The sequence below is a fragment of the Ovis canadensis genome, chromosome 9 (assembly GCF_042477335.2).
Source record: "Ovis canadensis isolate MfBH-ARS-UI-01 breed Bighorn chromosome 9, ARS-UI_OviCan_v2, whole genome shotgun sequence".
In the NCBI taxonomy this organism is placed as follows: domain Eukaryota; kingdom Metazoa; phylum Chordata; class Mammalia; order Artiodactyla; family Bovidae; genus Ovis; species Ovis canadensis.
Genome location: NC_091253.1, coordinates 54,194,026 through 54,220,207, shown reverse-complemented (window position 1 = coordinate 54,220,207; position 26,182 = coordinate 54,194,026). Strand labels below are relative to the sequence as shown.

At 37.4% G+C, this 26,182-nt stretch overlaps 1 protein-coding gene across 1 annotated transcript in view; it reads left to right on the top strand.

The window, feature by feature from the left end:
• Positions 1-933: 933 nt before the first annotated feature.
• PPP1R42 (protein phosphatase 1 regulatory subunit 42) overlaps positions 934-26,182 on the top strand; it is a 45,474-nt gene continuing 20,225 nt past the window's right edge. The window contains exons 1-6 of the mRNA XM_069600205.1: positions 934-1,117; positions 10,999-11,216; positions 12,567-12,733; positions 13,965-14,103; positions 15,605-15,721; positions 24,212-24,329. Of these exons, the coding sequence (XP_069456306.1) occupies positions 11,088-11,216; positions 12,567-12,733; positions 13,965-14,103; positions 15,605-15,721; positions 24,212-24,329 (670 nt within the window). The 5' untranslated portion in view covers positions 934-1,117; positions 10,999-11,087. The remainder of the gene's footprint in view (positions 1,118-10,998; positions 11,217-12,566; positions 12,734-13,964; positions 14,104-15,604; positions 15,722-24,211; positions 24,330-26,182) is intronic.

Genomic DNA, 26,182 nt, shown 5'->3' with positions numbered 1-26,182 from the left:
CCACAGAGGGTGAGATGGTTGGATAGCATCACCAACCTGATGGACATGAGTTTGAGCAAGCTCCAGGAGTTGGTGATGGACAAGAAAGCCTGGCTTGCTGCAGTCCATGTGGTTGCAGAGTCGGACACTACTGAGCAAGTGAACTGAATGAGCCCTAGTCTTTCCATTGTCAATGTCAGTTTCTTGTTCTATTTTTCTTCTTCTCCTTCATTTGTACATTATGTATTTTCTAAATACTTGGGCGTGACTGTTAAGGTACAAGACATTTTGCCAGGTCCTGGGAATAGCAAGGTAAAAAACATAATCTTTACCCCCAAAGAATTTACTATCTTATTGGAGATATGGGTAACAAACATATTGTAGTGTGTTTGTGCTATACTAAAGAAGTTACCACATCCCAGTTGGTCGGGGGTGGGGGACAGATAAAAGTATCACTTAACAAGACTGAGAATCTATGAAGGCGTCAGGAAAAAAAAAAAAAGTGCTAATTCCAAGCTGATTCCTTGAATCTCAAAAGGCAAAATAAGAATTAAGGAGGAAGGGATAAACTTTTTTTTAGAACAGGGCATACAGGGTCAAATGCCAAACCGTAAATACTGAAGAGAGCAAGAGGCAAGCAGTGAAACTGGTCATTATAAACGGACTGGACAGTCACCCTAAAGAGTTTGGATTTTATCAGAGGAAAGGTGAAGTATGGGCTATACTTTCAGACAATTCCTTTCCTGCCCTATTATTGGGGAAACGTGGTAACAGCACTGAAACGTTCAAAGCTGATGGCAAGGAGAATCCAGTAGGGGGAAATGGTGACCTGCCAAAAACTGTTCTGGTCCACAAAAACAGTAATGCGACCGATGCTTTAAGGCCTCATTCCGCTAACCGACATCCAGTCGGACTCTGCCTCGCGGATACCCATCAACCCCCGGCTGCTATGTCACAGAGGAGGGAGGTCGGCGCATGGCCACACAGGAGCGCGCTTCCAGAGACCGCGCGACATTTCCCGTGAGCAGCGGCCGACCAGGAGCGTCTGTCTGGTTGCTCAGCAACCGCACCAGGGAGGAGGCTGGCATCCGCGATATTTACCAAACCTGAGTTACCGACCTGGCGCGTCCCACGAACGGTGAGATGCCTTCTGGGGCGAAGTGTGGGAACCGAGGAGGCCCTAGAGCCATGTTTCTCAAACTTGCCTGCCTGTGAGACATTCCTGGAGCACTTGTTAAAATGCGGGTTCCTAATCCTTTTCTCCAAATATCTAGAATTTCCAGAAAAAAAGTCTTAAAGTCTGTATTTCAAGCCGAGGGCTAGAATCAGGCAAGGTTGGGAAACAGCTCTAGGACAGGGAGACAAGGGTGGAGGGGTAGCTGCGAAGCTGAGGGAGCGGGATCTGTGGGTTTGAAAAAGGAAAAGCCTCATACCTGTAGACTGCCAGGTATAAGGCTTTCCCTTCTTAGTGGCTTCACTTTCACTTTTCAGTTTCATGCACTGGAGAAGAAAATGGCAACCACTCCAGTGTTCTTGCCTGGAGAACCCCAGGGACGGCAGAGCCTGGTGGGCTGCCGTCTATGGGGTCGCACAGAGTCAGACACGACTGAAGTGACTTAGCAGCAGCAGCAAGGGAAATATACAAACTGAATTCAGAACGATCCCCTGCATCTGGCCTAGTCTGCTGGAGCCCAAAACAATAAAAGTCAAGGGGTCTACTAAAGTGGATTCCCCAAGCACTTGTAATAGAGCAGGTCTAACCTAATGTCCCTGGTGGCTCAGATGGAAAAAGCATTTACCTTCAATGCAAGAGACCAGGGTTCAGTCCCTGGGTTGGGAAGATACCCTGGAGAAGGAAATGACAACCGACTCCAGTACTCTGGCCTGAAAAATTCCATGGACAAAGGAGCCTGGTAGGCTACAGTCCATGGGGTCACAAAGAGTAGGACACGACTGAGCAACTTCACTTTCACTTTAAGCTGTCCCCACTAGTGATCTGGAGAGATAGAGACATCCTAGCAAGTGGATACCTGAGATAACAGATATATAGCTGGGATAAATTATGAAAAAGCAGTTTACAAAACTTTAGAAAATAATGAAGCTCTTTTAAAAGAAAATCAGGGACATCTCACAAATGTTGACATAACTTTTTATTATATTGTTCTAAAGTGTATTCAATCCAAACTAGGTTCAGTTTAAACTCCTGAAGCTTATAATTTCTCTAAAACAAACTATAGAACTAATAAAGGTGGATATTCTATTCAGGAGATCAGTGGTGGTGTTTTGATGAAACCAAATCCTCTCTTGCGGATCTGACTGCTACAATGCACATTCTTTTGAGTCAACAGTCTCTATTATTCTGTTACTGGTTGATTCAATTCTCTCCCTTTCCATATTCAAACCCCTGGGAAGCTTGCCTATGACTTATTGATGAGGTCCATTGGCATTCCTCTGGTTTAATACATACTACACTTATATATGACATTAGCCTCTTTCCTTTTCTAGTTCTCTGAGGAAATTAATTTCTGTACAAACATCAACTTGTGCACTGGAATGTACAGACAAAGTCCATTTATAGCATGGTCATTCATGAAGATTCAGATGATCCAAAATTTATGTTTTAGCCCAGGTTAGAAAACAGAGCCTGAAGGAAAAACTCATGTGATAACATTTTTGCAGGGGTTGTAATCTCAGGGAAGCAGGAGAGAGGCAGGAAAGGACTAAGAGATGGAAGGAGAGCAAATTAAGAGAGTGTATAACCCAGAAGGATGTGTCTCCTAAAAGTACTTGGGGGGAGGAAGGGAGAAGTCATTCATGGTGCCTGTCTCCCATTAGTCGAAGTCACTCTCAAAGGACATCACTTCCTTCATAGTATAGGGCTGCTCCTGCATGGCCACCTGTATAGCAGTCTCCTGCCTCAGCTGTAAGGGAAAAACCTTGGGTTGTATAACCTCTTTACGATATACATTTTTACCATAGTTATCAGTGTAAAAAATGTATTTGAAGTTTCTAGAAAATTTTCTAGAATTTAAGATATGGGCCAAAGAAATCATATTTTTAAAATATTTTAAATATTTTTAAAACAGTGCATTTCAACACATTAGGTACAGAGAATATAATTCCTAAATTACACATTTACAATATAAACAAAAATATTTGATCCCTAAAAATGACTCAAAAAAAAAAAAGAAACCTTATGTGTGGCCTTAATTAGAAGAAAATTATAAAACTATTGAAAGTCATTTAAAGAAATACTTCTATAATGGAGGCATATGCCATAGTAATGGAAAGATCATTCAGAGAGATGTTGTGTGCATGCATGCCTGCTCAGTTGTGTCTGACTCTTTGAGACCCTGTGGACTGTAGCCCACCAGGCTCCTCTGTACATGGGATTCTTCAGGCAAGAACACTGGCGAGGGTTGCCATTTCCTTCTCCAGGGGATCTTCCTGATCCAGGAATCAAACCTGCATCTCCTGTGTGTCCTTATAGTGGCAAGTAGATTCTTTACCACTGAGCCATCTAAGAAGCCCAGGTGTTAGTGCTTCACTAATTATTTCTAAATTCAATGCAATTCCTAATAAAATTCTGAGAAGATTTTTTATGGAACATGATAAGTTGATTTTTTTTTACATGTATATGAAAGAGTTAAGGGGGCGAGGATTCCAGAACTGCAGCAGAATAGGGAGCCTAAACAGCAGCTACATGGGTAGAACATGTCCACTGTAACTATTTTAGAATGCTGGAGTCTGCTGAAGGCTTACAACTTCCAAGGAAGAATTAGATGATAAACTGCATAAAATGTGGTTCATTTCAGTCAATTTCAGATCTTACCTCTACAATAGCTACCCATCCCCCAGACCCAACCCTGTGCAGGAAGCTGGGCAGGGGTTTCTGTAGCATCTTGCACACAGCTTATAGGCTCCAGGTGGGCAGAAAGCACACTATCCACCAAATATGGAGGATCTGCCCTCCTATCACTGACTGCTGCTTCTTGTTACAGAGATACAGACAGAGGTGGCACCTCTCCCCACTCTTACAAACCCCACTCCCTCTGGCTGAAATGACTTTCTAGAGGATTTAAAGGGCTACTGCCTCCCTTTCCACTAACTTCCATTTATTTTTCTCCTTTTTCCTGTTTTGGAACAAGACATTAAAACACTAGGGCATTCAAAAGCAGCTGCACATAAAGGGAAAACCAGAAACTTCCCTGTACATGCCAAAAGAAAGGTTTCAGACTCAGCAAACACCTGAGAAGACCTAAGTTTACACCTCAGGCTGATCCCCAGCACAGAAATAGTCTGTAACAATCAAAAAACCAAAAACAATAACAACAAACCATAAATTCTAGAGAAGGAGGAGAATCTGATTTTCAGAGCTACAATATTATTAGATTAAAATATCCAGTTTTCAACAACAAACAAAAGTATACAAAGAAACAGGAAAGTATGGTCTATTCAAAAATAATCAGAGATTGTCCCTGAAAGAGACCTGATAGCAGATACACTAGACAAAGACTTTAAAACAACTGTCTTAAAGATGCTCAAAAAACTAAAGAGGTAGAGAAAGTCAAGAAAATGATACATGAACAAAATGGAGATATCAATGAAAGGTAGAAAGCCTAAAAAGGAATCCTGGAGCTGAAAAGTACAATAACTGAAATGAAAAATTCATGTGTGGGTTTCAAAGGCTGATTTTAACAGGCATAAGAATCAGCCAATGAACTTGAAAAGAGGACCGTTAAAATTATTGAGTCTAGGAATAGAAAAAGAAAAATACTGAGAAAAGTGAACAGAGTCTAAGGGACTTGTGATACAGCATCACACAGACCAATATATGCTTTGTGGGAGTCCCAGAAAGGAGAGCGGGAAAAAAGAAAGAAGGAAGGGGAGAGAGGGAGGATTGAGCAGAGAGAATGTTTGAAGAAATAATGGCTGAAACCTTTCCTAACTTGATGAAAAACATGATCAAAACATGCAAGCAGCTCACTGAACTCCAAGTAAGATGTACTCAAGAGACCCACACTGAGACACATTATAATCAAACTTTCAAAAGACAAGTCTTAAATCTTAAATGCAGCAAGAAATAACTCATTACATACAAGGAAGCCCTAATGAGATTATCCACACATTATTCATCAGAAATGTTCAGGTCAGAAGACAGTGGGCATATATATTCAAAGAGCTAAAGAAAAAAAGAATCCCGTATTGGCAAAACTGTTCTTCAAAAGTCAGGCAAAAATACATTTCCAGGTAAACGAAAGCTGAGGGAGCTCACTGCACTAGACCTGCCCTGCAATAGGGAGTCCAGCAAGGTAAAATGAAAGAACACTAGTTAGTGATTTGAAGATAGTAATTCGAAGCCATGTGAAGAAACTAAGATCTCAACAAAGGTAAATACATGGACAATTATAAAAGCTGGAATTTTTGTAACTGTGGTTAGTAATTGCACTTTTTGTTTTTCCATGTGACTCAAGAGACTAATATGTTTTAAAACATGAGTCTAAAATCTAGTATCATTGTAACTTTAGTTTTTAACTCTCCATATTTTATTATATAATTTAAGTAACTAATATATTTAAAAGAATTGTTGGTTTATGTTTTTAGGTACACAGTGTATAAAGAGGTAATTTTGTGACAATAATCAAAAAAGGTAGGGCGAGAGCTATAAAGGAACAGAGTTTTACATATTATTTAAGTTGTGCTTAGCTGCTCAATCATGTCTCACTCTTTGTGACTCCATGGACAGTAGCCCACCAGGCTCCTCTGTTCATGGGATTTTTCAGGCAAGACTACTGGGATGGGTTGCCATTTCCTTCTCCAGGGGATCTTCCTGACCTAGGGATTGAACTCATGTCTCCAGTGTCTCCTGCATTGCAGGCAGACTCTTATACCTTGAGCCACTGGGGGAGCCCCTTTATTTAAGTTAAGCTGGCACATATTCAAATTAGAGTGATATAACTTTAGGATGGTAAATGTAATCCCCATGGTAATCATAAAGAAAACAGTTCTAGAATATACACAAAAGAAAATGAGAAAGGAATTTAGTTTTACTACAAAAAATCAACTCAACAAAAAAAATAAGACAGGAAAGCAGAAAATAAGGGGCAAAAAGCTATATGGCATATAGAAAATAAATAACAAGATGACAGAGACAAACATTTTTGCACCTAATGAGAAGCTATCAAAACATATGATATAAAAACTTACAGCTGAAGAGATAAACAGATAATCCTACAGTACTAATTCTGCTTTCAGTATTCAATATTCTGCTTTCAGTAATGGATAAAACCAGATAGAAGTAAAGAAATAGAGGTTGTAAATAACATCATAAAATAACTGGGTCTATATATACATATAAATATACAGAATGTTCCACCCAACAACAACAGCACACACATTTTTCTGAAATGCACATGGGACATTTTCCAGGATAAACCATATGTTAGTCCACAAATTGATAGAGTCTAAAAGATAGATGTCATACAAAGTATCTTCTCTAACCTATAACGGTATGAAGTAAAAAATCAGTAACAAAAAGAAAATTGGAAAATTAACAACAAGCAACACACAAATGAATCAAAAAGGAAATCACAAGATAAATTAGAAAATACTTAGAGATGAATGAAAATGAAAAACACAACATACCAAAACTCATGGGACATGATAAAATTGATACTAAGAGAAATTTATAGCTATAAATGCTGACAGGAAAATCAAGAAAGATCTCAAATCAACAGGCTAACTTTACAACTAAAGGAGCTAGAAAAATAATGAAACTAAGGCTAGTAGAGAGAAGAAAATGATGAAGATTAGAGCACAGATAAATGAAATAGAGAATATAAGATAGAGAAAACCAATGAAACCAAAACCAAAAGATCAACAAAATTAACAAACTTTTAGCTAGATAGACTAAGAAGGAAAAAAAAGACACAAAGAACTAAAATGAGAAATGAAAGTGGGGACATTACTATCAATCTACAGAAATGAAAAGTATTGTGAGAATACTATAAACAACTGTATGTCAAAAACTGGATAACCTAGATTACATAGAAAAAAATCCTAGAAACATAAAATCTACCAACACTAAATCACAAAGAAATAGAAAATCTGAATAGACATGTAACTAGGGAGGAAACTGAATCAGTAATCAAAAATCTCCCAACAAAGAAAAGCCCTGACTCTGATGGTTCCACTGGTGAATTCAACCAACCATTTTAAGAAAAACACCAAACCTTCTCCAAGTTTTCCAAAACTTGGAGAAGGGAACACATTCTTACTCATTCTGTGAGGCCAGTGTTACTGTGATACAAAAATCAAAGACACTGCAACAAAAGAAAACCACACATGTATATGTATGACTGAATCCCTTTGCTGTTCACCTGAAACTATCACAACATTGTTAGCTAAATCAGTTACACCCCAAACCAAATAAAAAGTTAAAGAAAAAACTGAGAAGATGCAAAAGCCTGAAAAAAAAAAAAAAAGAAAATTACAGACCAATATCCCTTACAAGCACTGATGCAAAAACACTCAACAAAACACTACCAAACCAAATTCAGCAGCATATTAAAAAGATTATATACCATGAATAAGTGGGATATATCCCTAGAATACAAGGATGGTCAACATATAAAAACTGATTTACATAATATTTTATATTAACAGAATGAAAGAAAAAACATTTGACAAAATTCAACAACCTAAGTTTTCACAATAAAAATACTCAACTAACTAGTAATAGAAGGAAACTACCTAGACATAATCAAAGCCACATATGAAAAACTCAAAGTGAACATCAGACTTAATAATGAAAGACTGAAAACATTTCCTCTAAGGCAAGAATGCTCACTTTCAACACTTGTATTCAACAGCACACTGGAAGTACTAGCCAGAAACATTTGGCAGGAAAAAGAAATAAAAGGCATCCAAAATGGAAAAGATGAAGTAAAATTATCTCTGTTTGCAGGTAATAGGATCTGAACCATAGAAACACTAAAGATTATATATATGCATAACACAAATGTTAGAACTAATAAATGAATTCAGCAAAGTAGCAAGATAAAAAGTCAACAAATATCAGTTGCATGTCTATACACAAACAACCTGAAAAGGAAATTTTTTTAAATTCCATTTAAAGAAGCATCAGAAAGAATAAAAAACTTAGGAATTAACCAAAAAGGTGAAAGATTTATACACTGAAAACTATACAACACTGCTGGAAAATAATTTAAGAGACAGAAGTAAATGAAAACATATCCCTTCTTCATGGCCTGGAAGACTTAACATTGTTAAGATGTCAGTAATACCCAAAGCAATCTATAGACTTATTGCAAGCCTTATCTAAACCCCAATGATGTGTGTGTGTGTGTGTATTTAAGAAATAGAAAAATGCATCCTAAAATTCATAAGGAACTCAAGAGATCCAAATATCCAAAACAATTTTGAAAAAGAACAAAGCTAGAGGACTTGCACTTCCTGATTACTGCAAAGTTATAGTAATCAAAACAGCATGGTACTGGAATAAAGATAGACATAAACCAATGGAATAAAATAGAAATAAATCCTCACATATACAGTCAAATGATTTTTGACATGGGTGTCAAGATCATTCAATGGGGAAAGGACAGTCTTTTCAACAAATGAAGCTGGGAAAGTTATATATATATCCACATGCAAAGAATGATGTTAGTGAAGTGAAGTCGCTCAGTCGTGTCCGACTCTTTGCCACCCCGTGGATTGTAGCCCACAAGGCTCCTCCGTCCATGGGATTCTCCAGGCAAGAATACTGGAGTGGGTTGCCACATCCTTCTCCAGGGGATCTTCCCAACCCAGGGATCAAACCCAGGTCTCCCTCATTGCAGGCAAATGCTTTAACCTCTGAGCCACCAGGGAGGCCCATTTAACATCAAATCAAAGATTAACTCAAAATAGATCAAAGACCTTAATGTAAGACCTGAAACTATAAAACTCTTAGAAGAAAACAAAGAGCAAAAGCTCCACGATATTGGATTTGGCAATGATTTCTTAGAAATGACATCAACAAAACAGGCAACAGGATAAAAAGTAGGCAAATTATTATATTTCATGGAAATATTTAAAATTTGTGCTATCAACAGAGTAAAAAGACAATACAGAGAATGGGAGAAAATACTTGCAAGCAATATATCTGATAAGAAATTGATATCCAGAATATGTAGAGAACTCTTAAATCTCAAATGGGCAAAGAACATGAAACTGTTTGTAAATCATACATCTGATAGGGGTCTACAACTCAATAAGAAAACAACCTGATTAAAAATGGGCAAAGGACTTGAATACATTTCTCCAAAGAATATAGGCGAATGACCAATAAGCACATAAAAAGAAGCTCAACATCACTAATTAGGGAAATGAGTATTGAAACTACAATGAGATACTACCTTATGCCCATTAGGATCAATACTATTAAAAATACAGATAATAACAAGTGTTAGCAAAAATGTGAGTTACTGGAACTCTTGTGCCATTGGTTGTAATGTAAAATGGTAAAACTACTGTGGAAAACAATAGCAGTTACTCAAAAAATCAAAAGTAGAATTACCATATGATCCAGCAATTCTGCTTACATACATATACCAAAAAGAATTAAAAACAGAATCTCAAAGAGATATTTGTACACCCATGTTCACAGCAGCATTATTCACAATAGTTAAAACACAGAATCAACTCAAATGTCCATAGATGGGTGAATGGTAAACAAGATCTAGTATACACATATAATGGAATATTATTCAATAGTAAAAAAGGAAGGAAGTTCTGACTTACATTACAACAAAGATGAACGTTGAGGACATTCAGTTCAGTTCAGTTGCTCAGTCGCATCCGACTCTTTGAGACCCCATGAACTGCAGCACGCCAGGCCTCCCTGTCCATCCCCAACTCCCGGAGTTTACCCAAACTCATGTCCATTGAGTCAGTGACGTTGAGGACATTATGCTAAGTGAAATAAACCAGTCACAAAAATGAAATATTATTCCACTTATATGAGGTTCTTAGAATCATCAAAATCATAGAGACAAAGTAGAATGGTGGTTGCCTGGGCCATGGAAGACAGGTGAGTATAGCGAGTTATCGTTTAGCAGGAACAGAATTTCAGTTTTACAAACTGAAAAGAATGCTAGAGACAGACTATGGCAATGGCTGTACATTATAAATATATTTAGTAAAACTGAACTGTACACTTATGAAATGGTAAAGATGATAAGCTTTGTATTTGGCCACAATAAAAAAATTGGAAAAGAAAAGAAAAAAAGAGTTAGGAACCAAGACTAATCAAGGTGGAGAGATATTATTAAGCAGAAGCTATATTTTTTTAATGTAGTAAAATGTATCAAGAAGTGTTTTGTTTGTGTTTTATTCTTTTTGTAGCATATAAGTTAACTCCTTCCGTATCCTAATTTTAAGAGAAAGACCTATATTTCCTTCTAAATATATTAAAGTTTTGCTTTGCACATTTCGGTCTCATCTAGAAGTATTTTCACCACTGTCCTATGAATACACTAAAGGCTTTCACACCATGTGTTCTGATTTTGGTTACTAATGTACTATGGTACTAAGGTACTACAAAAAAAAGAGCCAGGAGGCCTGGTCTCATTTTCAACTGTCACTAACTTGATTGGTTTGAGACAAATCTCTGGCCCTTAATTTCTTCATGGGAGAACACTAAATGATACTGAGGTCTTTTTCAACTGAAAGAGAGAAAAATGATCCACCCACAATAACAAGTCAACACTGGGGAAAGTAAAAGATAAAACTGAATGTAAATTCAGTAAAAGTAAAACTGAATGTGCACTGTAATTTAATTTAATTTTGGTGTTTTATATCTTTTTAGGAAAAGAATTAAAACTATAAACTTAGAAAAAACATAACCCTAAAACTGCTTGTGAACTACTTTATCAATAGTTTTATATATTAAAAAGTCAAAGTAATTTTTCCTAAATTGCTGTGTACATAATACTCCTTTTTTTCTTTGCTTTTTAGAAAGTTGGGCATAAAACAATACTTAAACTGCTTCTTAACATGGTTATCAGAAGAGAGCTATTGCCAAGAGTTTGATTTATAGAGAAGTCATGGTTCGACTGACCTTGGATCTAATTGCCAAGAACAGCAATCTTAAACCCCGAAAAGAAGAAAACACTCTACAATACCTGAAGAAAATAACTCATATAAATTTTTCAGATAAAAATATAGATGCAATTGTAAGAATTCAAATTATTTATTTTTATATAATTAGCAATGTAAAGTATAGAAACTGGTATATCCAACTAGTTCCCAAGATGTGGCTGTATTTTCAAAGATCTTAACTTAATGAAGGCTGGGATATTTTTTAGCAGAATTTCACTCCTACCTCTTGCCTACTTACTCTAACTCTACCACAACACACAAAATTATAGACTCTTTAAAATATCTTTAAGTATTTTCTTACCTTCAAAAGTAAGTAGTGTTCATTTATATAAAGACATATAAAAAGAAATAAATTGACTTGTAATTCTTTCACATAGAGAAAACCAAGGGTGATGTGTCCTTTCTCCCTTTTTTTTTTTTTTCTAGACATAAGTGTTAGTCAGTCCTGTCCAATTCTCTGTGACCCCCTGGACTGTAGTCCACCAGGCTCCTCTGTCCATGGGATTCTCCAGACAAGAATACAGGCGTGGGTAGCCATTCCCTTCTTCAGGGGATTTTTCTCAACCCAGGGATTGAACCCAGGTCTCTCCAATTACCCCAGCAAATTCTCTACCACCTGAGCCACCAGGGAAGCCCCTTATACATACTATACATATAGTCATATAGTTTTACAATAATGGGTCATATTGAATGTAATGTTTTCATTTTTTAATGAGACCTACAAGATATTAGTAAAGAAATTAAAGGATATTTAATGATAGAAGAAGATCCTCTGATGCTGGGAGGGATTGGGGGCAGGAGGAGAAAGGGACGACAGAGGATGAGATGGCTGGATGGCATCACTGACTCGATGGACGCAAGTCTGAGTGAACTCCGGGAGTTGGTGATGGACAGGGAGGCCTGGCGTGCTGCAATTCATGGGGTCGCAAAGAGTCGGACACGACTGAGCGACTGAACTAAACTGAACTGAATGGTATTCCCTTTAATAGCATTATTATAGCTTATTAATCCATTGTTCTTGAAAATCTAGATGATTTCCAGTGGTTTTTCAGTATCACAAACTGCACAGTTTATTTCCAATCCTACAGAAAGATTAAGCCCTGATTCATAACATTGAAGCAATAATTGGTTAGATGCTTTAACTTCCAGAGGAGTCTAACTGTTTCCAAGGAAAACTGCTTGCACTGGGAAAACCTTCCTTAGCAAACACAATTTTATTGATAAGGTTACAGAATACTAAAGCCTAGAACTAATATTGTAATCATTCTGGTCTTATTTTGACTGTGCTAAGAATGGGGGAATTCTCTTCTTTTATATTAACCTTAATGAAATGTGTAGAATGATTGAGTGAAAAGCTTTCTTGAAAACGACCCTCTAAGTTTTCATAAGAAATTAAGTATGATCTGTTTTTGTTTTCCTTTTAGGAAGATCTCTCTCTTTGTAAAAATCTTAGTGTTTTATATTTGTATGATAACCGCATTAGTCAAATCACTAACCTGAATTATGCCACCAATCTGACCCACTTATACCTACAAAACAATTGTATTTCATGTATAGAGAACCTCAGGTCATTAAAGAAACTGGAAAAACTGTAAGTGCTTTTATTTCTCAGTAATGTAATTGTCATCATTACAGTAATATTTTTGCATGCAAGCATTTCCTTTATCTGCCCCATTTTTATTCCTCTGCAGTATTGCTGTTATATATGTAATATATGTGTTCTGTAAGCCCTGGTATGCTTCTTTTGCAGGAGGGTGAGTTGTCTCAAGGGCTTATAGGGATATCTAAAACATGCTTATTTAGGCTCAACTGGTGAAAAAAGTGTCCATGGAACCCAAATGAGTTCTGTGCCTTTCAGAATCACACATCTCAAAAGGGCAGGGTCATAGAACTGAGAATGTTGATGTAGATTTGACTCTAAAAGGCATTACTGCCTATGATTTTAATTAAACAATGGGGCCCAGTGGATCCAGTTTCCCCATATTGGAAAAACTATCACTGCTTTCCAAAAAGCAGGCCAAGGTCTCAGAATGGGGGGAAAAATTAAGGTGAGAGATGCTTATTAAAACTTCATATTGCTGTATAAAACAGATAGGCAAAAAGGATTTACTATATAACACAGGGAACTATGTTCAATATCTTGTAATAACCCATAATGGAAAAACAATCTGAAAAAAAAAAAAATATATATATATATATAATTGGATCACTTTGCTGTACACCTCAAACTAACACAATACTGTAAATCTCTACTATATATCAATTTTTAAAATGCAGATTTCTGAGTTCCAACCTAGGTAACCAAATCAGAATCTCTGGCAGTTAGGCTCAGAAATCTTCATTTTTAAACCTATAACCCAGATGACTCTTATGCACTCTAACACAAGAGGAGCACTGATAGAGAGGACTAGTCCAGTCCTCTCATTTTAAAAATGAACATTTCTCAAAATTAATTAATTGTAAGACTCAAATAAACCAACCTTTCACTGATTCAATACAAAAAGAACATTCTGCATGTACAGATGACCTTTGACTACTGAGGTTTTTCAGTAGAAAACACTATAGAGCTACATGGTCCATGGTCCAGTTGGTAGATCTGCAAATATGAAGTAATCAGGGATAAAGAGTGCCCACTCTAAGGGATATGCAAATTTCACTGCATGAAGGTCAGCGTCCCTAACCAGACCCCATACACACACCCAATATTCATTGGTCAACTGTATAATTTTCAAATAGTTCAATGATTTTGTTATGTTTTAATCATACATATAGACCATGATATCTCAGAATGCCTACTTAAAATTTTGTTTTCTATTTTGCAGATATCTGGGAGGCAATTACATTGCTGTCATAGAAGGCTTAGAAGGAGTAGAAGGACTAAGAGAGCTTCATGTTGAGAGTCAGAGGCTTCCCCTCGGAGAAAAGCTCGTGTTTGATCCAAGAACCCTTCATTCTCTGGCAGTAAGGCTGCATTTGAGTATTCCGACAAAGACTATAGTGACCAATGGTTATAATGAAAAAAAAGGAAGGTGGTGAAGGTTTATCTGGATGTTGTACATACTGTGCATGTTTATATGGTCAGTTGAGAATTTGAGGGCTAAAACTAATTTTTCCTACATAATTTATTTGGCTGCACTGGGTCTTAGTTGCAGCACATGGGATCTTAGTTGTGGCATGGGAAATCTAGTTCCCTGTCCAGGGACTGAACCCCAGGCCCCCTACACTGGGGCTTCCTTAGTGGCTCAGACAGTAAAGAATCTGCCTGCAATGCAGGAGACCTGGGTTCAATCCCTGGGTGTTGAAGATCCCCTGGAGAAGAGAATGGCTACCAACTCCAGTATTCATGCCTGGAAAATTCCATGGAAGGAGGAGCCTACTGGGCTACAGTCCATGGGGTCGCAAAGAGTTGGATATAACTGAGCTACTAACCCTTTCACTTTCCCCTACAATGGGAGTATGGAGTCTTAACCACTGGACCACCAGGGAAGTCCTGGGTAGTGCTTTAAATTGGAAAAGAAAGGAGTGACCTGATTTCTATCCTATCCTCCCTGATCTCCTATAGAAACAACTATGTTTCAGGTCAACCTCAGCTGAACCAAGCAGACTTACCCCCACTGTGGGAATGGCTAGTTCTATTACAAATTGCCGCTGAAAACACTTTTGCTTGCTCATTTTGGCATAGATTCAGACAGATTCTGAAATCCTATATGTAAGGCATACTTTTAAAGCTATACTTCAAGTCCTGAAAAGTATCAGGAAGTATCTTCTCTAAAGGGATACCTGAGTGAGTTGTCTCCATCTTGGTAGAGAATCCTGGGCCTTAAGAGTTTAGATGCCTCTGACTTAGGGTTGCTCTATTATATACTTATGTCCTCATTAACAGCTGATTTTGAAGTTCTTATTAATTGGTAATTATTATTTTACCTGGCTCCTGAACATACAAATTACCAAGAGAAAATTATATGGAGAGATACAGATAAAAATACAAACAAGATATTCTTTCAATTCTTGATCATGTTTCCTATTTAGAAAAACAAAGATGAAAACTGTTTCTCCCTAATCTTAGTGATATTTAATACAAAAGGATAATTTGCTTAAACTAAAATAAGCATTTTTCTACAATGTATTATTTGCTTATTGGGACATCTTTTTTCTCTCTTTCCTTCTTTCTTGGCCTCTATCTATAAATTTCTCTCATATCTTGGAAGAGAAAAATCGATTTATGAAGGAACTTTAGACAAAAATAGTAAGTTACATTACAATTACTATAGTCCTAAAAGTTTCATCAGAAAAAGAAAAGGCATAAAAACAAAATTTCCAAGGATTTTTATTTTCTTGTCTAAAGAGGAAAACAGCCTGAAACGATCAATTTAAAATTTTTCACAGATTAGGATTTCTGGTTTCTACGTATAACATTTAAGTAGATTATTTATTAATCCTAAATTAGTTCCTTTTCTTACAGAAATCCCTCTCTATACTGAATATCAGCAATAATAATATTGATGACATAAGAGACTTAGAAATACTGGAGAATCTTAATCAGCTCATAGCAGCTGACAACCAACTTCTGCACGTGAAGGTAAGGTAAAGAAGAAAGTTTTCAATATTAACATGAAATTGTGGTTGAAAATACTTATTTTACTACAGCTATAAACTTACTTTTAAAACTATTCTAAATTTGTTCTAAAACTAGTTCATTAGTCTTTACTTTGTGATGTGTTTATTTGCATAATTCTGCTCTTACCTGATTTTCTCTTCCATACCCCAAGATCTCCATCCCTCACCAACAGACAGATGTTTCTCTGAGAAGGAAGTATATGCTTTTTCCACTCTATTATTCTTCTATCAAATGTTTCCATCTAGATACTTTGCTTTCAAAGGTCTGTATAGTCAAAGCTATGGTTTCCCCCGTAGTCATGTACAGATGTGAAAGTTGGACCATAAAAAAGGCTGAGTGCCGAAGAAATGCTGCTTTTCAAACTGTTGGAGAAGACTCTTGAGAGCCCCTTGGACTACAGGGAAATCAAACCAATCAATCCTAAAGGAAATCAACTCTGAATATTCATTAGAAGGACTGATGTTGAAGCAGAAGTTCCAACACTTTGGTCACCTGATGTGAAGAGCTGACTCATTACAAAAGACCCTGATGCTAGGAAAGATTGAAGGCAGGAGGAGAAAGGGATGACAGAGAATGAGATGGTTGGATGGCATGATCAACTCAATGGACATGAGTTTCAGCAAACTCTGGGAAATGGTGAAGGACAGGGAACCCTAGGGTGCTGCAGTCCATGGGGTCGCAAGCAGCAGACACAGTCACAACTGAGTGACTGAACAAGACACTAGATTTCTTGCCTCTTAACTCTGATCTCCCAATGAACGAGTTTCTAGTAACTAGACCTGAACTCTCTCCTTGCTGCTCCTCCAAGGGAAACACCTGTATCTTTAATTTATTCTAATTTGCACTAGCTATATTCTGGTCATATTATGCCATATCATACCACATTCATTCAATTACTCATTCATTCAAACATGTATTGGGCATCTACATGTTTGCCAGGCATTATACTACTCCATGTAGATCAGAAGAAGAAAGAGTACAGTCCCAGGGAATTAAAAAAAAGTCAACAAGTGATCAGACTACAATGTGGTTCTGTTTTCATAAGTATTATGGTATCACTAACTTAGCCTAGGGCTAGGGAAGACTTCCTGGAACCAGTCATTTGTGAGCTGAACCACTGCCAAGACCTCATAGTTTCTGGTTTGGCAATGAGGTGGCTGTGATATAATTCCTTTACATAAGATCATAGGAGGAAGAACAGGCTTCTTTCCCCCATAAACAGAACTCTTGTTTCAAAAGCACTTACCAAAAAAAAAAGCACTTTCAGACAGCTATCCGCTGACTCTAAAAAAGTTATTCCTGGTCTTGTTTCCAAATTTAGTACTATTACCTTGCTCATCTCATAGCCACTGTAGTTGTTTACTTGCTAGGTTCTGTCCACCTCTTTGCAACCCCATCTACTGCAGCACACCAGGATTCCCTGTCCTTCACTATCTCCCAGAGTCTGCTCAGACTCATGTCCATCGCATTAGTGACACCATCCAATCATCTCATCCTCTGTTGCCCGCTTCTCCTCCTGCCCTCAATCTTTCCCAGCATCAGGGTCTTTTCTAATGAGTTGGCTCTTCACATCAGGTGGCCAAAGTGTTGGAGCTTCAGCTTCAGCATCAGTCCTTCCAATGAATATTCAGGGTTGATTTCCTTTAGGATTGACTGGTTTGATCTCTTTGCTGTCAAAGGGACTCTCAAGAGTCTTCTCTGGCACCACAATTCAAAAGCATCAGTTCTTCAGTGCTTAGGCTTCTTTATAGTCCAACTCTCACATCTGTACATGACTACTGAAAAAACCATAGCTTTGACTATATGGACCTTTGTTAGTAAAGTGATGTCTCTGCTTTTTAATATGCTGTCTACGTTTGTCTACTAGCTTCCCTGGTGGCTCAGACGGTAAAGCATCTGCCTGCAATGTGGGAGACCTGGGTTCGATCGCTGGGTTGGGAAGAAGATCCCCTGGAGAAGGAAATAGCAACCCACTCCAGTACTCTTGCCTGGAAAATCCCATGGGCATGGGAGCCTGGTAGGTTATGGTCCATGGGGTCGCAAACAGTTGGATACAACTGAGCGATTTCACTTCACTTCACTTCACATTTGTCATAACTACTGTAAGCAGTAGATAATTACTAAAATAAATATTATACTACAGATGAATTCCCCCAAATATTGAAATGCCTTTAAGAGCAAGGACTTTTTGTCGATTTCAGGATGCCCTAGAGCTCAGGCCAGTGCCTGGCACATAGTAGACACCTACTATGTGTTTATAAAATGAATGAATACAAGAACAATTTAAAATATTCAACCATCTGGGGAAGGAATGCAAATCATTTAGTAAGTTCCAGAGGCTGAGATACACCAAAAGTTGCTTTTCCTTCCCATAGAGAAAAGATATTCACAGTGTGAGGATGAAATCTCACGTTCTTTTGCTTCTAGCAAGAAGATACACACAATTAAAAACACTGAGACACAGCTTCTTGGATGTCTGAATACAGACTTGCCCAGGAGTCATTTGGAATGTGCTTTTATGGTCATTTTAAATCATCCTCCAAAGGCTTAGTGAAAGGGCAGGAAGGTTAGCATCAGAATATTAACTTAGTTCTCTTTATATATTCCTGGGATCAGCGTCTCCATTTTTTGGCTTTAATGTTTCCATTCTCTATACTCATTGATCGAAGTTGCCCCAAAGCTGCTGACATCAAGCCCTGTGCCATGGGAGAGAAAGCTCTATGTGCCATACATAAAGTCACTGACATCCATCCTAAGAGTCTTCAACAACAGACAGCTTTGTGCCATGGGGAAAAAGAAGTGTACATCATTAGAGAATTCTAACCAAACCACTATAATTACCGATGGCTTTTAGCACTCAAACCAGCTGCCTTTATTTGGACACTGTAGGTTCCTCAAATGCATCTACAGAAAATACATGAAATTAAAAAATGAAAAAAATAATGGTCCCTTAGGATGGATGCATAAGGACCTGGAGGAAGCTGGGCAAATAGCTTCTGTCCTCCCTGCTATTTGGGATTTCATTTCCTTCCCTCTCACCCACAGCTGCCACGGACTCCTTCCCCTAAGATCTTCTAGCCCTGCCATTATCTCTCCTATTCCCTAGTCCAAAATCCAGGGCAGAGACTTCGGGTGAGGTGCGGGTAGAAGAGGAGTAGAGGGAAAAACAAAATGGAAGATAAATCCTGTCTTTCCATTCTCTCTATGTCTACAGCACTTCTAATCAGCAGAATTTTCAAAACAGTTCCATATAATCTCTTGCTTAAAACTCTAGTTCTACTTCTCACCTCAGATCCATTCATTCATGCAGGCATTCACTATTTCTTCTTCTTCATTCATTCAGAACACCTACCGTGTGGCAGCACTTGCTAGACAAAGGGGAAGACAATAATGAGCAAAAACAACCAGATCCAGTCCCTGAACTCAAAGAGATCTCAGCATTGAGAGGAAGAGAAACATTAAGCACATAATTATCCAAAAACATGAGTAAAATTGTACCCCAGGCAAGTGCTATAAAGGAGCAGTATGTCGCTCTGAAAGCCTATAACTAGGGGAACTACCTTAGGGAGCTGAGTGAAGGCTTCCCTTAGGAAGGCAGTGCTGAGCTGAGCTCTGAAAGAATAGAATGGCTTACCAAGTAAAGAGAATAACATGTGCAAAGGCCCTGGGGCAGGTAAGAGCAGGACCCAGGGAGCCTGCAAGAAAAGCCGTAAAGGATGTGATCAAGTAGGGTAAGTTGCTCCCAAGAACTGAGGCAAAGAAAGTATAAAATTGTCAATGTATGGCTCAGTGGTAATGTTAGTGGTGCCTGATCAAACGCACCAGGTTGCAAGAGTGCCCAGAGGTTGAGGAAACAGAGGCAGTGACCAAGACCCTTATAATTCCAAGTGTGGTCCTGGAACCAGCAGCATCAGAAATGCAGAATCTCAACTTCTGCCCCCCAGACCTACTAAACCAGGACCTGCATTTAAACAAGATCCCTACATGATTCATAAGGACATAAAAGTTTGAAAAGAATTGGTCTGGACTACTATTTAAGAAAGTGTAGTGATGGTGGGTAAGAGATAGGATAAAGCCCAGAGAAGGTGGAGAGACTGGAAATCGAAGAGAAGGATGATCCCAAGAGTAGGAGGCCGTGGAGAGAGGAAGGGATGAGAGAACTGATTCATTTGGGAAAAGAGGTGGGACTTTTCCTTTGCTGATAAAAATTGGAAAACGGAATGGAAGAGGAAGTGAGAGACCAAAGGCAAACAACTGAGAAAACACTATGCTATCTGACCCAGTTCTCTCTAATAAAAATGGTGGCAGAATCAATCACTGAAGAGGAGAAAGAAACATTTTAAGCCAAATAATACTGCATACTTCAGAAACTCCCTTTTTTAACTCATAGGGCTCTAGTTTAAATATTTACTTTTGACTAATATTTATTTGCATTTTTTTCCCCTGTAACTCCTTTAAATTAGAATGCAACAATGGAGACTTCCTGGCAGTCCAGTGGCTAGGACTCCATGCTCCAGATGCAGGGGGTCTGGGTTCGATCCCTGATCAGGGAAATAGATGCCATATATAGTGCAACTAAGAGTCTGCATGCCACAACTAAAGATCCCACATGACTAAACCAAGACCTAGCACACCCAACTAAATAAATATTTTTAAAAGAATGCAACAATGCATTAAAAATATTAAATTACTGAATAACCATTTATAATAAAACCTGGATTTCTGCCAAGTAACTTGATGAGCCATGAACTAGTAAAAGGCCAACATTATATATCTTGCTGATACTATTAAATCAAATATCATGGCTGCAAAAATGTATAACAACTTGAAAAAAAGTATAATCTTTACCTTCAGTTTTTATGTCTGCAAAGTTTGCTAAATCAATAAAATGATCTGAAAAGTTCATCTCACAGTCAGATATATCAGTCAGTGATTTACTTCATTGGTTTTCTGATGCCCATTTATCATGAGGTTAAAGCATCTTAGAATGAACAGTGGAAATCAAAAATTTGACGTGCTTGCCTTTTATAAAAACTAAATATTTGACTTACAAGATACAAACAAATAAACCACTATGGCCTGTCATGTATTTCCAGTTTCTAATTTATTCAACCTCTGCTCAATATTGATCCTGACAAGCAAAGTAACTGAAAAGATAAATTTATTCACTCCACAGTTTAGTCAGGAACAAGCCCAAAATTATAGATTTTCCCAGGCAGATGATGACAGGCAGTCACGGGGATGACAAATGGCTGTCTTTAGATTTAGTCAGGACAGCTGGGCTAGACGTTTCCAATAAAGATTGGCGCATGCTGGTCAAATACAGGTTCATCAGTGGCCATCATTAATTGCAGCAAGAGCACTGCCAGTGCAGCAGGCTCCTATCCTTGAGCTTAGACACCAACCCTGCATGGGAAATAAAGTCAGCTCCTTAGTATTTTGCAGCACTCTTCTAAGTGATAGCATGACATGATCATTTATCATACAGAGACTGTCCAGAGAAATGTCTGCTCCCTTTAGCAACTTACTGAAGGGCACAAAAGTGAAAGCATGTTATGAAAGACAGGAAGGCAATGCACAACCAGAGCGTATCCAAAGGGTAATCATATTTCAACACAGGATTAGTTTAGTCTTAAATAAACATGCACTGGGAGGAGGAGTATGCTGAGGGTCATTTATCAAGTGATGAACAATTAACAAAAACATACAGGACTCTTTATCCATATAAATTTTAAAGTTTTCTTATTGTTATTATAATGGGCATCATATTTAACACAGTACAAAGATGCAATGCATAGTTCCATCCTTCCAGAGGTTTTTAAACTAAGAGAAATATAATGAAATTCTCACAGAAAATAATTATGGCTGTATCAAAAGGTGTGGAACAAATGCTGGGAAGAGGGCATAACCCATGACCCAGGACTGAAGGATGAAGTTAGAACTTTCGAAAAGAACTTTCTTTTAAGGCATCAGTTACTTGTCAGTGGATCAGAACCTGACTCTCTCTTAACGTCACTTTTTCTCTGTGTTGATCAAAATTAAGAGAGAATTAGCTCAGGGGTGCCAGGGCAGACAAAGAGGCAGAGAAATAACACATGTATTCCCTATCTGCTCTGCCTCACGCACTTTACATGCCACAGCAACTAATCCTCTAATTACCCTCACTTTATAAACGAGGTCACAGACTTGCCTAAGGTCAAATAGTAAGAAGCAATGTCAGAAAGTTTAGGATTGCTTGTACAACTGCTTATACAATTCCTTGTATTTTTCACATAACTTATTTATTTAAATCCATAAGAGTCTAGCACAGAAATGAACCCATAACTCAATACATACCTGATGAATAATGAAGTAAGCAGAACTAGAAATACTACTTTATATGGGAAGACATTGGTCTCTGAAAGATTGAAGTGCTCTGCAGTGGGTTCTGAAAACCCAGCTGTGCTTCTAATTATTCCCCTAAAGACAGCATTTCTTCATGTAGACACAGGCACCTATCTGGATGTTCCATTTTTGTTACCTCCTCTTACAGTTTTGGGAGGATATTTAATATGTAGAAGGGCCCTGCTACCAAAGCTTCACGGTAAATATATATTCTAAAGTCTAAAGAATAAATATAGTCTTATTATATGAGATTTTTTCCAAAAATGGAAAAATGAACTATCTAAGCAACAGTAAACATGGATCAAACAAAGAATAAGGTGGAAAATACAAATAGTAGAATAGATACACAGTGCTAAATAGTATCAAGCTTTGAAGGTGAGGAAATGCTATGGGGAATAAAAATTCCAGCCAATGCATTAACAATTACTTTCAGCTTAGAAATTAAGAATATGTATGTATAATTTGTATTTCCTAATTTTCCTCATATAACCTATGATAAGTTTGGTCTTGGCCTGAAGAAAACAGAAGAATCATAGGTGTTTGCCTGCTGCTATCCTCTGGAACTTTTATTAACTTTGTAATTCTCATACTCATATTCTAATGAAAAGCAATCCTCTTGGATATACACAATATCATATGTATACAGCAGTGCTCAGAAAAGCAAAAGCTCTCCACAGAATTAGTTATAATAATTATAATATTTAATAATAATTAATATTAGTTATAATAATAAATAAATTAGTATTTATTATTATTGTCAGCAAAACATTTGCTTTAAAATCATGGTTTTGCCCTATTGAAGGTAAGTTTTCCCTTTTTTTGCCTATGGCCACTGAATTATTAAAAATCAATCATGGGCTACAGAGTAGAAAGAGGGGAGAAAGCAAGGAAAGGAATGACAGAAAGACAAGACATTGGAGAAAGACAGTAACACTGGATTGACAAAAACAGGGAGAGAGAGGAGGTGATGAGGGCAAACAGAAAGCTTGTTCTTAAAGGTGACTAATCTGTTTTTCTCACATTTATTTGGATTTTCAACCATAGAACAATTTAATCATCCCTTTAAATATCAATAAGCTGATTTTCTTACAAGCTATTAAAACATGAAAATGTTTATGATGCACATAAAACAAAACTGTACACACAGTATGACTGACAATTGAAAAATAAATCCCTATGCTCAAAAAAGAAGACTAGAAGGATACATAACACATTCAAAGTGATCTTTGGGACTTCCCTGGTGGTTCAGCAGTTGGGCATCTGCCTGCCAGTGCAGGGGACACCAGTTTGATCCCTGGTCTTGGAAGATTCCAAATGCCACAGGGCAACTAAGCCGGTATACCACAACTACTGAAACTATGCTCTAGAGCTGGTGATGCGCAACTACTGAGCCCATATGCCACAACTACTGAAGCCTGTGTGCCCCAGAGCCTGTGCTCCACAAGAGATGCCACCACAATGAGAAACCTGCCACCGCAACTAGAGAGTAGCCCCTCTTCACAACAACTAGCGAAAGTCTGCACTCAGCAACAAAGACCCAGTGCAGCCAAAAACAAATATTTTTTAAGTGATCTTTGGGTAATAAACACACATGGGATTTTTTTCTCCATTTTCTCCCTTTGATACATTTTTTATAGGTTTTAAAAGGAAAAGCAACTATATTACTTGCAATGTCAATGGACTGCTTACTTACCACTCCATAATGGCCTTAATCTGTAAACTTCCATAAATTCTGCTAAGAACAAGGCATCTTCTGTGGCATGGATAGCCAGAAAGGCAAAGTGTTTTCTGAGATACAGGTTGGGTTCATTTAAGCTAGTGTGACAGAGTACAATTCTGTGGTCCCCAACTCAGGACCTTACTTTTTGCCTCATCTTTAGCCCTTTCTATTATTGCTACAGACTATTTTCATCAAAAACAGATGTATTGTACATCATCTAAGTACCTGGCACTGAGCTAGAACTCCATGGAAAACAGTAATTACCTTTAAAAACAGTTAACTGACATGAAAACAATATTGAAAAGTATGAAATACCTGTGTCTTGCTTTTTTCTTCTCTAACTATAGGATTTGGAGTTTTTATTGAACAAGTTGATGAAGCTGTGGAAAATGGATCTAAATAGAAATCCTGTTTGTCTCAAACCAAAATACAGAGATAGACTGATACTGGTGTCCAAATCACTGGGTACATGTTTCTATTATATTAATATAATTTTTCTAGAGAAAGAGACTTGGTTAACTCTTTAGTTAATGTATCAGCAAGCCTTCAAAAATATTAATATATAACATCTGGACCTACAAAAATGGTCAACTTTAAATTTGATATTTTAAAAAGAACAAAAGTTAAAATTGAGGAATAAAACATGAAAAAATATCTTCTGTTCAGAAATAATTAAGATATCAAACACTTTCTTTAAAAGAGAAAATATGGCTGTTACCAACAAAAAATATTTAGTCATAAATGTGTACAACTTGCTGACCTTTTGCCAAATTTTCATTGGCACAAATCCTCTGAAGATCCCACGAGACTCTTGGTTCTATAGGTAAAACTGATCAAAGTTTTCATTGCTTGACATTTGCCAAATGGCACCTTAAGAACATATAGGAGTTCCTTTCATTTGAAATGGGAGCAAAGTAAGGAGTCCCTTTATGAAAGAAAAGTGAAAGTGAAGTCACTCAGTCATGTCCAACTCTTTGCAACCCCATGAAATGTAGCCCACCAGGCTCCTCTGACCATGGAATTCTCCAGGCAAGAATACTGGAGGGGGTTTCCATGCCCTTCTCCAGAGTATCTTCCTGACCCAGGGATCAAACCCACGTCTCTTACATCTCCTGTATTTGCAGGCAGGTTCTTTACAGTATTCTCAGGATTCCCTTGTGGCTCAGCTGGTAAAGAATCCACCTGCAACGCGGGAGACCTGGGTTTGATCCATGGGTTGGGAAGATCCCCTGGAGAAGGGAAAGGCTCCCCACTCCAATATTCTGGCCTGGAGAATTCCAGGGACTACACAGTCCATGGGGTTGCACTGGACTCAACTGAGCAACTTGCACTTTCGCTTTCTTTACCACTAGTGCCACCTGACATGCTGTACTTGGGTATCAGTTCAGTCAGTTCAGTTCAGTCGCTCAGTCGTGTCCAACTCTTTGTGACCCCATAAAAACTAACATATGGCAAAACCATTTCAAAGCTCACAGCTGTAGTAAACCTTGGTTAATCACGCTAGAACAGTGGTTCTCTTGAGGGAAGGAGGGGTTGACAGGAGGTGTATCAAAAATATCCAAGACGATTTTTCAAAACACATCCTGCCTACCCTTTACCCCATCAGCCAAGAGTAGGAAACAGAATACACAGGAAGAATGATCATGTATATTAGATATGTTTTTAAAGTAAATTACTTGTATATTTATATTTAGAAGACGATCATTCATTAAAAATTTTCTTTAAAGAAAGACATGATAAAATGTTCACAATATAATATTAAAAAGTAAGATGTTAATACTATATAGAGTTCCATTTCTATATAATATACACATATACACATGGTACATACCTAGAAAACAAACCAATGCTAAGAAATATACTAAAGTATTATCAGTGGTTTTCAGTGATTATCTCTGGTTGTGAAATACAGGCAATGTTTTGCTTTTTTCCATTTCTTTGAATTTTCCAAATATCATACATACAGCATACAAAAATTATTTGTGTAACTGAATATGCTCAATTTTCAAAACTTTTTAAAAGGAACAAAACGTTAAAATAGCTGAAATCTCAATTCATAGAATAAAGAAGCCAGCTATGTGTATTATTCCTATTATTTCCTATATCATAATGTACGTACTTTAAAATACCATGTTACATATATAAAACTTCTTATTGACATTAACATAAAATATACTTTTCTTTTTCTATGAATAACTATAAAATTATTAAATATTTAATTTTTGTTAAGTATGACATTTTTGTTTTGTAAAATAACAATGTAACTTATGCTTCAAGAAGGGCAACCAGACAGCTAATTGTTTATAGTGATTCTCTGT